General features: G+C 39.4%; 1 protein-coding gene and 1 long non-coding RNA gene across 7 annotated transcripts in view; one reads left to right on the forward strand and one right to left on the reverse strand.

The window, feature by feature from the left end:
- Window positions 1–13,169, reverse strand: part of LOC114148159 (abl interactor 2-like) — a 30,345-nt gene that overhangs the window by 8,701 nt on the left and 8,475 nt on the right. For 3 of the 6 annotated variants that reach the window (XM_028023195.1, XM_028023197.1, XM_028023193.1), the window contains exons 2-5: window positions 10,097–10,264; window positions 6,169–6,345; window positions 4,304–4,321; window positions 3,510–3,613 (exon numbers count right to left, since the gene is read on the reverse strand). In XM_028023195.1, the coding sequence (XP_027878996.1) occupies window positions 3,510–3,613; window positions 4,304–4,321; window positions 6,169–6,345; window positions 10,097–10,264 (467 nt within the window). The remainder of the gene's footprint in view (window positions 1–3,509; window positions 3,614–4,303; window positions 4,322–6,168; window positions 6,346–10,096; window positions 10,265–13,169) is intronic. The other 3 variants (XM_028023196.1, XM_028023198.1, XM_028023194.1) reach the window with 1 other exon arrangement.
- Window positions 2–8,151, forward strand: LOC114148160 (uncharacterized). Its single transcript, XR_003596226.1, has 3 exons — window positions 2–2,043; window positions 5,889–5,890; window positions 8,141–8,151. It is a non-coding gene; the product is annotated as an uncharacterized LOC114148160 (long non-coding RNA).

The following is a 13,169-nucleotide window of genomic DNA, read 5'->3' on the forward strand; positions in this document are numbered from 1 at the left end:
CGTGCAAGACGTAAAGGTGAGGAAGAGGTTTGCACAGGAACACAGACCTGCGGCATTGGTCATCTGTCCCACTGCGTCAAACTCATTTTCATATTGGGCCATGTCAAGATTGTGAATGTTCTTAAAGGGCCGGTGGTGCCAAAGTGTACTGATAAAACCCATTAACAAACTGTTAAAATATTAACAAGGAGCTGTAAGTCCAATAAGTACTCCTTAAAATGAAATACCATCATGCATCTCCTCACATCAATCAGTACTTTCAGAATTTCATGATTGTTTTTGTGATACTGCCCGTTTACTCACAATTATGCAATAGTGTGAAAAACTGCAAAGATCTGTAGATTTTGTGTGAATTTTCAAGGAATTGCAAAAATAAAAAAATAAAAAGTAAATGGTGGGATTGATCGATACAATTTGGTGTAGGAACTGTAGAGGGCCACATATAAAGCTACGGCGGGTCGGATTTGGCCCCCGGGCCTTGAGTTTGACATCAACATATCATATCAAGGTGCCACAAGGGGGCGCTGCACACCGGTTTTTTTACCCTTAAAAAGTTCTAGTAAGTAGTTAGCTCTAACCACAGCTCCTGCTGTTTAATAGTCGTGGCAATAATAACTACAGCAGAGTGAAACTGGCTCCCTCTTGCTGTAAAAGAAAAGCCAAGCCAAGTTTAAAGGTCGGGATGTATTTTTAGACAATTACTCCTGCAGCTCAGCAAAGCTGTAGAAATGTCGGACATAAAAGCAGAACAAAAAGACTCCAAAGTTTAATGATACATTCACAATAAAACCAGTCTCCCATGTTAAATCCCCCGCCCTAAAAAAATCTAAGTTTTATTTGATTTTTCAATATAAACTCAGAAAGCACAATTAAAAAGGGAAAAGGAAACAATTTCAAGACATAATGAGCATAGAGTCCGTTAAAAACTCTGCACCCACGGTAGAACAAACATGAGGCCAAACAAAAGGACTCATTGTTAGCCGAAGTAAAAGCTGGTGCTGAATGGAGCGTTTCTCAGGCAGGATAAGAAACATCTATTTGCTACAATGTCGAAGCAGCCATGTGGGTGTCTCTATTCTAGATCTCCCGAGCTCACCAAGTTTTTTTTAATCCCGGCTGAATGGAGCTTTTTCACTGGAACAGAATGCATGCAGAATGTACAAAAATGACTGAATGTTCCTCTCGGTAGTAAGTTAATGTGGGGAAGAAAAAAAAAAGAAAAGTGTGTGTGCTGTCAGAAGGAGCGGTTTGTCGGCAGCGGGTCGCCGACTTTCTGCTGTGCGTTTGTCCGCTCCCTGCCTGCCTATGGGGAGAACGCAGAGAGGCAGACCCGTTGGCACGGTTCTGACCAACCGCTAAGCTGCTTCTGTTCGCCGCTCCGAGAAACGGCACTTTGGATCAAATAGTGAAGATGGAGAGGTGTTGACGGACAGAAAGCTGGAGATTATCTACTACTTTTCACAACACGAAGCACCAACACACCCTTTAATGGGGCGTATTGGTTTAAAGGTTCTGTCGTTGTGCTACTATTTAACCACTAACGCTGTCGATTGAGCGTGAAACAGCCGGTTGATCAGCGGGTTACAGGAAACTGGAAGGAACATAAAGAGAGACAAGAGGAGACGCCCGCTGACTCTGGCAGCTCAGCCTACCTAGCGCCATATGGATACAGTTTTTCACACTGCCGTATTACAATCGCAACCTTTAAAACTGCAGTATGTCATTTTTTACAAAAATATATGGGTTTTTTAAATATTTGGTAGAGCTCTCACTATGCCCTGAAGACAGATAACCTGTGAAAAAAATCAACCTCCTTCTGCCTTCTCCTTGTTGTTCTATCGCCATCTGCAGAAATCCAACGCAACCAATCAGAAACAACCAATCAAAGTCAGAAGGAGGGTCTTAGCCCTGTCAATCAATCTTGTGTACACACTGCTAAATGTGCTAATGATGGGGAAACAACTTTACGTTACAGAAAAACTATTTATCCGCCGTCATCGGTGGCCATGCTAACTAGTCTTAGCATTCACAGCAGGCTCTGCTGTGGGGAACAAAGAGAATGGGAGAGGGTGTCAGCAGGGCATACACAAGCATGATTGACAGCGCTAAAACCCTTCTCCTGTCTGATTGGTTGTTTTTGACTAGGAGTGGTGCATTTCTGTAGACGGCAGTAGAACTGCAGAGAGAAAGCTTGATTTTTTCACGGAAAATCTGTCTCATGTTCTACTGTGTGGCAGTTTTAACGAATATGTAAAAAAAACAACATATTTTTATAAAAGTTACAAGAAAAACAATATAAAGCTTAAGAAATATTCTGCATATTAAAATCGGAAAACTGAAGTATACATTTGTGTCCAACCCTCTCTGATCTGATAAATAAAGTTCAGTGAACCCAACTGGCTTCAGAAATCTGTGTGCAATTTAATGACCCTAAAAGTACAGCTAGAGCTGCAAAAGAATCTGCTAAAATGTTGGATGGATCATTTTTCAGGGCCCTGCTGGTAAAACAAAGCTACAGTTGCTGGTTTAAACGCCCACCAGACGCCGCCAGCCTGAATTGTTTCATAGAACATAAATTGTGGTGTACCTTTTTGACGCGCGTCAAACAATACAACAATGTGCGTCTCCATCTAGCTTAGCAGTCTGACTGTCATTGAGAACATACAGAAACAAAGGATCTGAAGGAGGGTGGTAACATAAAAAAGACAGACAGTCAGAAAAATGTCAAAGGCTTAACTTTTGTATTTTGGCTGCCGATTGTTTGTTTTTAGCACTTTGTCTCTACAATTCCCAAAACGGAGAGTGTCCCAATTGGTATATGAATCATATATTGAGTCTGGGTGACAGTGTGATGAAATGTGACACTGAAAGACACACCAAAATGCAACGTTTGCTCAAATGTTTGAGGTTTGGTCTGTTTCAGAAGAGGAAAATGAGAATTTTTTTTTGTTTCCTCAGTCAGAGCAGCGGTTAGCTTGGAAGAGTCAACAATTATATCCGCTTCTAAAGTGACAGATGCAGACAAAAGTGACGTGGATAAAAGAAGAGGAAACAACTGTAGGATATAAAAAAAAAAAATACAATTATAGTGTAGGAGAAAGGGGAGTAAAATACAGGTAGAGAAAAAAATACCAAAGACAGATAAAAACAGCTCGGTGACCTAGATGTTTAAGGGCAAAGAACACAACAAGCTCTCACAACAGATGACGTTATTCCTCAGAGCGCTGCATTTCAGTACGGGTGTGTGTGGGTGTGTGTGTTTTCCCTCTGCCAGCTCAAATCTGCAATAACCTCGTCACAGGACCCCCGTCTTTTCACGAGAGACTTAAATATGCGCAAGCTGCAGTCTGTTTCTAAGAGATTTCTAAAGAAAAACACAAGAGAAGTTGACCGTCTCATCTGACATGAACTATGTGTCTTCCAGAGCACAAAAAGAGTCACAAAGTTGAATAATTTACAGAAAAGTATGGAAATGACAGAGTAAACAAAGTGAAAGTAGGTGTACATACCCTAAGATTCCTTTTCCTGCCCTTGGAGGGCTGGGTGGTTTCTGGGTCGGGGGGTTAGTCCGGGACAGACCTCCTCCAAGTTTCAGACTCTGCTGGCCGTTTACCTGAGAAACAAACACGCTCTCTATCAAAACTACTTAGTTTGGACATAATCATATATTCACATGTAATTTTAATTTAACTTCTTGTTTATTGGAAACACAGCCATTGGGAAATAGTTCAGTTTTTTCTACATTAGAATATCGACAACAATTTGTGCACATTTGTAATGGAAACGCCGCTGCGGTCTTTGCATTTTCTGATGATGGGTTAAACACTGACGTTTAAGAGTGCCAGATGTTGTTTTGTAACCCAAATCTCTTTTAAAATTAAAAATTATATACCACTTTGTCTTAGTCTTCCAAAGAAAATCCCAATAAAACATTTTGACATTTGAAAAACGCAAAGAAGTCCCAGAAGTTTGAATACTTTTGTAAACCACTGTGTCACATTTCCTTGGTTAGCGTCAAGTTTTTGCCAGCATAGTAATGTCTCTCGGTTGTCACAAGGATGGAAAACACTACAAGAGGAAGAATCTCAGCATCCATATTTCTATACCGGTTTAAATAAAACACGTTTGGAATAGATGTAAAAAAGCCACAATTTGTTCTGTTTGATCATCAGACATACATTATGGAGTATAAAATAAAGCAGCACTTCTTCCTTTTTGCTTTTAACATCCCCTACCATCGCCAGGTAAGACACATAAGACGCATTCGCTCTGTACTGTGTGTAGGTGTGTTGTAGACTCTTACCTTGAACCTCATCAACCACTTAACACATCAGTGACAGCAGATGGAGCAGGAGGAAAAGGAAGCAGAAGACATTTTTATCTAAAGGTTAGACAGAGTGCAACTGCATCATGCAAATACGGTCAATCGTTAGGAACAGCAGACAGAAAATGCAAGGCAGAAAGAGAGCTTCAGATAAACACCGGCTGAGAAAGAGACACAGAAATCAGGATTCTTTAGTTTGGTTGTAGTTTGTGATGCAGTGATACTGAGGTGTGCAGCTAAATAAATCATTTTGAAAACAGAGACAAATAAATAAAACTACAGCCCAAGGGAATACTTTTCATAATTTGTGACACACTAGGTTGTTGACAGTATGGTTCTCTGCCCAGGGTAACACTGTACCAGTGGGTAGCAGAAACACTTAAGAAAAAAGGTATAAGCTGTACACAAAACAAATTGAACTTAAGACAGTTATGAACAAAAACTTCCTAGTTTTGGTTAAAACCGTTTTAGAAAGGTAACATTTGATGTGTCTCATCAGTCGCTGTCTTGCATCTCATTTTTAAAGTCTGAGTTTCTGTTTCATTCACAAAAGAAATCTTGTGAAAATTAAAACCACTGTTAAAATGTTCTATCTTGAGATTTATGCTAAGTTCCCCAAGGTAGATGGAGAAAAAGAGCGGATCCTGATATTGGAAAAACATTTTCAAAATTCTGCAAAAGTTTGCAAAATGCTGGATTACTTTTGTGAAAGATTACGCAAAAGTTTTGCGGGATACTAAAGTAGTTTAGTAAAATTATGCAAGAGGTTTGCAAGATCCTGAATTAATTTTGCGGGGTCACGTAAAACTTTTCCGATTTCATGGAAAGATGCCAAATTGCTTTAGCGAGATCACCCAAAAGTTTTGCAAGATCCTGAATAGCTTTAGCAAGATCACCTCTATAAGATTTCACAAGATCGCGTTAAAGTTTTACAATTTCTCTCAAAGATTGAAAAATTACGTTTGTGGGATCACATAAAAGTTTTGCGAGATCCCAAATTACTTTTGCAATTTCACACAAAGGTTCTGCAAAGTCCCGAATTATTTTTATGAGATCACACAAAAGCCTCGAGAGATTCTCAATTATTTCTGCGAGATCGCGTAAAAATTTTGCAAGATCACCAAAAGTTTTACAAAATTCCGAGTTACTTTTGCGAAATCCTAAACTACTTCTGTGAGTTCAAGCAACATTTTTGCTTCATATTTAAGGCTTAATTCTGACACATAAAAACCAAAGAAATGGAGGACACACACCTATAAGGGAGACTTATAGATTTTTATTTTGTGTTTGTTCTTAATGAGAAACAAATTGAATCAATGCTCGACAGAAGACACGGTTTTGATACAAGTGAGATGATCTGAAGAGAGTTCTTAGCACACGGGGACACATTTAACTCAAATCCTACGATCTGTGTTGCATTTCCACATCGATATGTTTCCCCAGCAGCTCATTTCCGGTACATAACGGCGGGCTTTACTCACAGAGGAACTGCACACACTGCGAGAGCAATTTTTGAGCATGGCGAGTTACAGAAGCTCCACAAATATGGTCATTCCACCAAAAGACGTAACTTGTTTGTTCATTTCAAACATTTTAAAGGATCTCGCAAAAGTAAATCGGAATCTTTTTTTCCCCCCTCCACATCCCTTGAGGAGCTCTGTAATTTTCCTATCATGTTCTCAAACGTTTTAAAAAAACCCCAATACAATAACTTCCAATTTGTTCTTGCTATTTTCAGTTTCAGAGAAACGTTAACATGCTGGTCACCGTCACACAATTTGACGGTCTGTCACTACCTTAATTATACAAGCCATCGCTGTTATTAACTCATTTCTGCCACCTACCTTGACTCCATGACCAGTGTCATCCAGAACGCTGTAGTCAATGGGCTTCCTGATGTAGCGCACGGGCCTCTCCAGATTGGCTGGGGCGATGATTTTATGGGAGCGGGATGTGTTTTTGTTGGTGGTCAGTATGCCAATCTCACGCCTCGCCACCTTCTCCTTGTGGATGTCGACTGTCTGTAAGGAGGATCAAAGAGTCGACAATTGGACTTCTTTGATCAAATGATGCATAAAGATTAGATATCTCAACAGATCACAAACCTTGTGCATATATGTTGTAATAACTGTGTTTACCACTCCGAAACAATGACAGAAGCCAAAGTAATTTTTTGTTTCCAAGTTGAACTCGATATTTCTTTCTCTCAGAAAGGCAGCTTGGCTTCAAATCCTCCCTTGGAATCACTGATTCCCTGATTTCCTCACCGGCTGTTCAAAACCCAAAGAGTGTTTAGTGTGAGAATGAAATTCTCACTGCTCTGTGTTCTCACACTGTGGATATTTTTGGAGAAGTCCTAACATGGATGACAGCCTGCCTGTGGAGCTTGGGAGTCAGTAGAAGAGAAATCCACGCTGAAGGATATTTTACTCTGGTTATCGAGTGAAATTATTTACAGAAAGCAGCATCTATGTGTGCACCAGATGTGGGCGGACCACTGTGTAGGGTTGGTCTGTTGAGAGTACATGAAACAAGAAAGTACTTCTTAATATAGGATGATTAGAGGATGGCTGCACAAGTTCACAGCAGCCATTCTTGCTCAAGGAAGAGTCAAATTTGTTTTGGCATCGCATGTCATAAAGGAGATTTTTACAAGTTTGACAAAAAATAAATAAAAAAGACTTTTTTGATAATGTATGGACAATCATTGACATTCTATTATTCAGAAGAGCTGTATGGCCAATAGCAAAGCAACCAGCTGACTGGGTCCATAACTTGGTGTACTATTTGCAGCTGAAACCACACATGTATAGTCAAGGAAGAGACTGCTGTGTTTTTGTTTTTGACCTTCTACTAGCAAACTGGTAGTTAACATCTTTCTGTTTTGGTGAGCAAGCGGAAGGACTGCTGGGAAACCTGCATTGTGTGGTCTATATGAGAGTTAAAGACCAGAGTAACAAGGTGAAGACAACACAGCAGTTTGTCACCATAGAGACTGTTGCTTAGGTGACAAGAAATGTGACAGGTGAAGCTTCTTACTAAAACGTTGTTTAATCTTTTGATCAAGATGAATGTCGATATTCTTAATATCTATGAAATGATCAATTAATTACCTACTTAGAAAGATAACAGGAGTGGTATTTTCAATGATATGATGAGGCTGGAATAGTCTCAGTGTAAAATATTTTGGGATATTTGAATCTCCAAGATATGAATTCAGAACATTGTCATTTAGGAAAGCAGCAGAATAGTTCATCAGCTTATGCGCATCGAGACATTCCCAGGAGTACAGATATATTCATTAAATTATAATATACATTCAGATGAGGCGCAACTGTCAGATTAAAAGCATTTTTTGAAAACAACAACCTTTAGGCAGGGATTAAACATCTTTCATTAAGCCCATATTTATGATTTTAAAAATAGTTTTTTTTAAGTCTGATGTAATATACTAATATAATAATTTTGGGCTTATTTATAAAAACATAAGATTTAAAGCAAAGAAACACACAAAACACTGAGTCCCTTTTGCCTCCAGCTACTGCTAGAAAAACAAAGTTTTAGGGCGTACACACACTGGACCTCGTCCTAACAATGGTTGTTGTTTGTTTTTAACTGTCTCTGATGTTGCATGAATAATGTCTTGGCTGATTGCAGCTGCATAAAATGCTAAATGTGTTACATAAGAGTATCTTAGTGTTTGTGAATGCGAAGAAGCCTCACAGTGCGAAGTGTTCGCCTACATAACAGATGCGAGTGTCTTTCTGAACAGAAAGTAGTGATTATAACGTGCAACCTCAGCCTGGGCCAACACAGCAGAAAGAAGCATCTCATTATGGCTGCATGGAAACTGCTCCGATAATTCGGAGGTCTAAGGGGGGAGAATGGACCCTCTGTACCGCTGAGAAGTACAAGTTAATTCCTCCAAGCAATCCTCGGTGCACTAATTCTTTTCAACTGAAGTCTTTTCCTAGCATTCAGCTTATTTTCTTTTGGAGCTGGCTGGGTTTGTCTGAGATTAAATGCACTTGACAAAGCTGCCGTTGTGTAGGAGTGCAGCGCAGTGTAACTCACTGGATCGCTAGTGATGCTTCGCACCTATGACTGTAATGGGGGGGTGCTTACATGTTCCAGCTGAGTAACACAATGGGAAATTGTGCTTTATCTTCTCGGATTTGGCATTCATAAAAAAGTGGCCATACTGACTCCCGATACAACGTGAAGTCACGCACGCAAGAAGTTGCTCGCTGACGATGACTACCAGTGGTTTCAGTTGTCAAGTTGTCAACATAATGTGTTAAGTCTTAAATGTACACGTGATATATACAAGAAAAAAGGACGCAGTGCTTTGTTATTAATTCTCAACACTGCGACAACTAGACAACTAGGTCAGGAAAAAGTGTTAATTAAAAAAAAATATAGCAATGGGAAAAGAGGTAGTTCAGTTATGCTAGCTTGACTTTGACATCCTTAGCATCTAGATGGGCTGTGGAATTTGGTGTGTTTTGGTTCAGTTAAAAAAATAAGAAATGCGGCGACCCACACACTCTGACAGACCATCAGTAGAGCAGGTGTTTAAATTAACGAACCAGCCACTGCTGTGTTCAGAAGGTCACTTATTAATACTCACAGAATAAACATCAAGCCTAGAGACATAAAACTGTAATGACAATATCAGGGCCAGGCTACTAGTTTCTTTTAAAATACAATAAAGTCTTAACATAACAAGGGTACAGTCATATCTTTATGAAAACACCAACAAGAAAAATAACAAAAAAAATGTAATTAAAATGAGGAATGTTGAGCCTTTGTCACAGGAAATATTTCATCTTTTAACACATCACCATCAAATTATTATCAGCAGCAGAACTTTGAAACGATTGAGGAAACGACATGTCAGGTCAAGATGACTCTGGAAGCTTTTTTTTTAATTAAAACGTCTTTTTTCTCTTAATTTTAAAATGTTTTTCTAGGAAAATTGCATCTCTATTCTGATAATATTCTGTGACTTTATTCTGATATCAAACAAAAATTCTTGACCTAATGCATTATTGTACAACTCACAGAAGGGATGATTAAATTAAAGGCCACGTTTTGAAAATATTTTCTGTATTTAATTTCTTCCTTAGGAAAAGCGAAGGAAAAAAATAGATTAAAATCAAAAAATCGGATTTGGTAGAAAAATAAATTCTGCGATTTTATTTGTAAGCCATATCTCCTGGCCTTAGCTTGAACTGTCTGAACCCTCTGTGATCTTCATGCCTCTCTGTTAAACGATGTAATTATTTTCCTTTGTGATGTTCGCATAGAGACAGTGAGTTTACTCAAACTTAGTTACTGAGTTTTAATTGCCGACTGTACTGGAATGTGTTTGAGAGTTTCATCTGCTTAGCATGAAATTGCAAAAGGTGCTATTTTGAATTTGGAAACAAGTTCCACAAATTTCTACCATATTAAAGAAGCAGCTGATATAAGAACATTTCTTTGTATAAAAACGACAAAATGTCTCAATAGAGAAATAGTTTGTACCAAACATGTATCCTAACCATGCTTTTTGCACACACAAGTAACGAAAGACAACATGTTTCTGCACTTTAGCCTCTTCTTGATGGCTGTGAATAGTTCTTTAGATCATTAAGTGCAAAGTTCAGAAACAGATTCAGAGCTGCTCCACTCAGCCTGAGAGTGGCTAAATGAACCTTCATGCATGCATACATGATTATGACATATGATGTTTTTCACTCAAGTGAGAGCATTTATGGTCAACCAGACCTGTAAAATATGGTTGATGGAGCTCTCCATGCGGCGGAGCTGCGAGGCCTGGATGTCGAGCATCTGCAGCACATTGTTGGCCAGCGTGTTGATAAGGTAGGCGACGCTGGCCAGAGACTGGGTGGTGTAGCTCTTGGTCTCCTCCAGCGCTTGCTCTTTGTCTGCAGACTGTGGACAAAGGGAACAGGAGACAGATTTGGGACAGGAGTCAGGCAAGAAGAACAGCGTAAAAAAAAAAAAACCCCAAACAAAGATAAATTAATTACTAATTACTACTTTAACACAAACCTTCAAAATAAAAGCAATAGCTTCAAGGTTTCAAGAAATCATGCTGGGCAGATGTATGGAAAACATATGATGTACAGTCCTCCTAAGTACAGAAATACCATCTGTGGGCGTGTGCGTTGGCGTGTGTGTGGGCGTGTGTGTGCTCAAGCACAATATAGGTCAGCGCAAATTCATTCATGCCTGAAGTTGACAAGAAACACACTGATGTGTACCCAAATGTGTATCGACGCACGCGTCTGTGTGTGTGGGCACGCACAGATGCACAGAGACGAGAAAGATGATAACTGACAACGCAAAAGGAAACACGCGCACACCCAGTTTGTGTCATGACTTCAGATGACCCATTGCCCTACATTCACAGTCAGACCCCAAATCCACACGTCTTGAGCCACACCACAGCTCTGCCCCGGCTTCCGGTCCTGTGAGCGGCTTTAGGAGCAGCTTCCAGTTTCCACAGGCGAACCGCCAGTGGTGAAGCCAAGTGCTACCTGAGGTCATACAGACACGGGGGTAATTAAAGCATTATAATTGGCTGCGTTAAAATTCCTCTACGGGTAACAAATGAGCTCGACTGCTCATTAAAAAAATCCTGCTCAAACATGGTTGAGATGTTACTGCCAAATGTTCTTCCTTGTATTTATACATCGACGAATATGCAAGCTCCCTCAATCTTTATGTAGAATTTATGTGAACTAAAAATGAAAAAGCGGCCACTTGATCCCTGTGCTGTTTCCTTCTAACCTCTGGCTGCTGAGACTCTGGAAAGTCACTCCTGGATATGCGCTGAGCTACATTATTATGGTGAGATTTTAACGTTGAGTGGGCACGAGGAGAAAAGTGTTCTGCTGCGTCAGGACTGGTTATGTTACTTTTAGGATGTTTTCACACCTGACAGTCCAGTTCGATTGGGGACCAAAATTGCAACATTTGTTGCATCTTCAGCTTTCGCAGTTTGCTGTCACAATGCACTGTCAAAGAACCAAAGCTTTTGAAAAACCTGTTCACCTCCTCCACTGTGGTGGCGCTGCACCAACAGTCCCTGAAGGAAATGACTTGGAAGCCTTTAAAAGAAAACATTGAGTGCAACTGTCCTTCGCGAAATGTAAACAAAAAATGGAGTGGCGTCAGATTTTAGTGGTTGCAGGATTTCTTTATTTTGTTTGGTAAAAGACAACAAGCCATTTTTCCCACCATTGCTGTTTTTGTGTGCTTGATTTGGTTGTATTTACCCAGAATTCTTTGACCTATGGTCCACCTCCTGCTTTTGGAGTGGTCTCCAGTCTGCTTGGCGTTCACATATGCATTCGAACCACACCAGAGCTCACTTTAACCAAAAGATCTAGGTTTTTAGGCGTACCAGAGTTTGCATTTTTAGTCCCTGTCAGAGTTTGACTGCGCATGACCCAACGACCCAACATTTCTGGGCAAAGGAAGTAGAGTTCATTTAAAACAGACTGAACAAGGCTGGTGGGAATGCACTCTTTTAGTGTGCCATTACAACTTAGATTACCCTCTTATTTAAGGATAAACTGACCATCGTGGCAATTATGTTTCAATATTCAATAGTGCTCCTAAGTGGTCAAAAAATGATTAGTAATATTAATTAAAAAGTAGGAAATGTCATCAGTTTCAATTTTATTTTCAATCATCTAGCATGCAGAGGGGAGTAAAGCACATAGCATAGTGTGAGATGAATTAACACTGAGATTGGTTAATTGCTGCAATATTTACACGTTAGGTAAGAGCTGTGACCCTCATATGGAAGTTTTTTGACACTTGGTGATCAAACAGTGTGAAATACTTAATAAGACAATGCTGGAGCATTATCTTCTATGTCACTGTGCCAAACTTAGTTTTAGGCGGTTGGTTGTACTCTTTTGGCTGATAAGTGCATGTCCTCATACAGCTGCAAAAATAGTAACATGATCTTTTCTCTTGGCTTAAAGTACTGCAGTGTGTGACGGTAAAATTTTGGCTTATTTTAGTCCCTAAAAAATTAAATTAAAGGCAGAGTGTCCTTACGTAAGATTTATACTTATGTTTACATTCCGGTAAATCTGTAGTTTAGGCTGACGTGTTATTGAAATTTTTTGTTTTGAATCCTTTAACTGTCTTTCTATGTCAGTTTTTAATTTTGCTCTGCCAAGCTTTTTTCCTTTAACATTTCTATTTCTTTTCCTCCCTAAATTTATGACAACATCCTTACATCTCCTCTACAGCTCCCTCTTTTTCCTATCAGACTTCTAACGTCCCGTTAGCACTGACCTAGTTGGACCACTGCCTTCTTTGGCCTAAGGCGAGGGCAGACCAACACACACACGTACACACACACACACGTACCAACGTTAATAAACCCAGATTTTTATTTCCAACTAAATTCATATACATGAATCACATTAGATCTACACTGACTCGTGTGCATGCTCTGATTCCTCTGACCTCTTTTTTTTAATGAAGACATATGTGAGTTTATTAATCACCATCTGGATGTTTCCTGCTGCATTTTTAATGCATGTGGGGGCATTTTGGTACATCAAAATGCAGCACCAACAAAGAAAATTCCTACAAAATAAAATATAGATCTTAAATATTATCTTGAAAGGGTTGAATGACAACTATTAAAAGGAATGAAAAATGCAATCTTGAAGCAAAATAAGGATTGAAAAGGGTATCCAAACATCTAGATTTGGATTTTGCTCTACAGCAAATCCAAGTCCTGCATCACACTGATGGAAACCAATTAGAACCTAATCGTTATTATATTGTTTATCATTTATAATGATAA

The sequence above is a fragment of the Xiphophorus couchianus genome, chromosome 7, assembly GCF_001444195.1.
Source record: "Xiphophorus couchianus chromosome 7, X_couchianus-1.0, whole genome shotgun sequence".
Classification (NCBI taxonomy): Eukaryota; Metazoa; Chordata; class Actinopteri; order Cyprinodontiformes; family Poeciliidae; genus Xiphophorus; species Xiphophorus couchianus.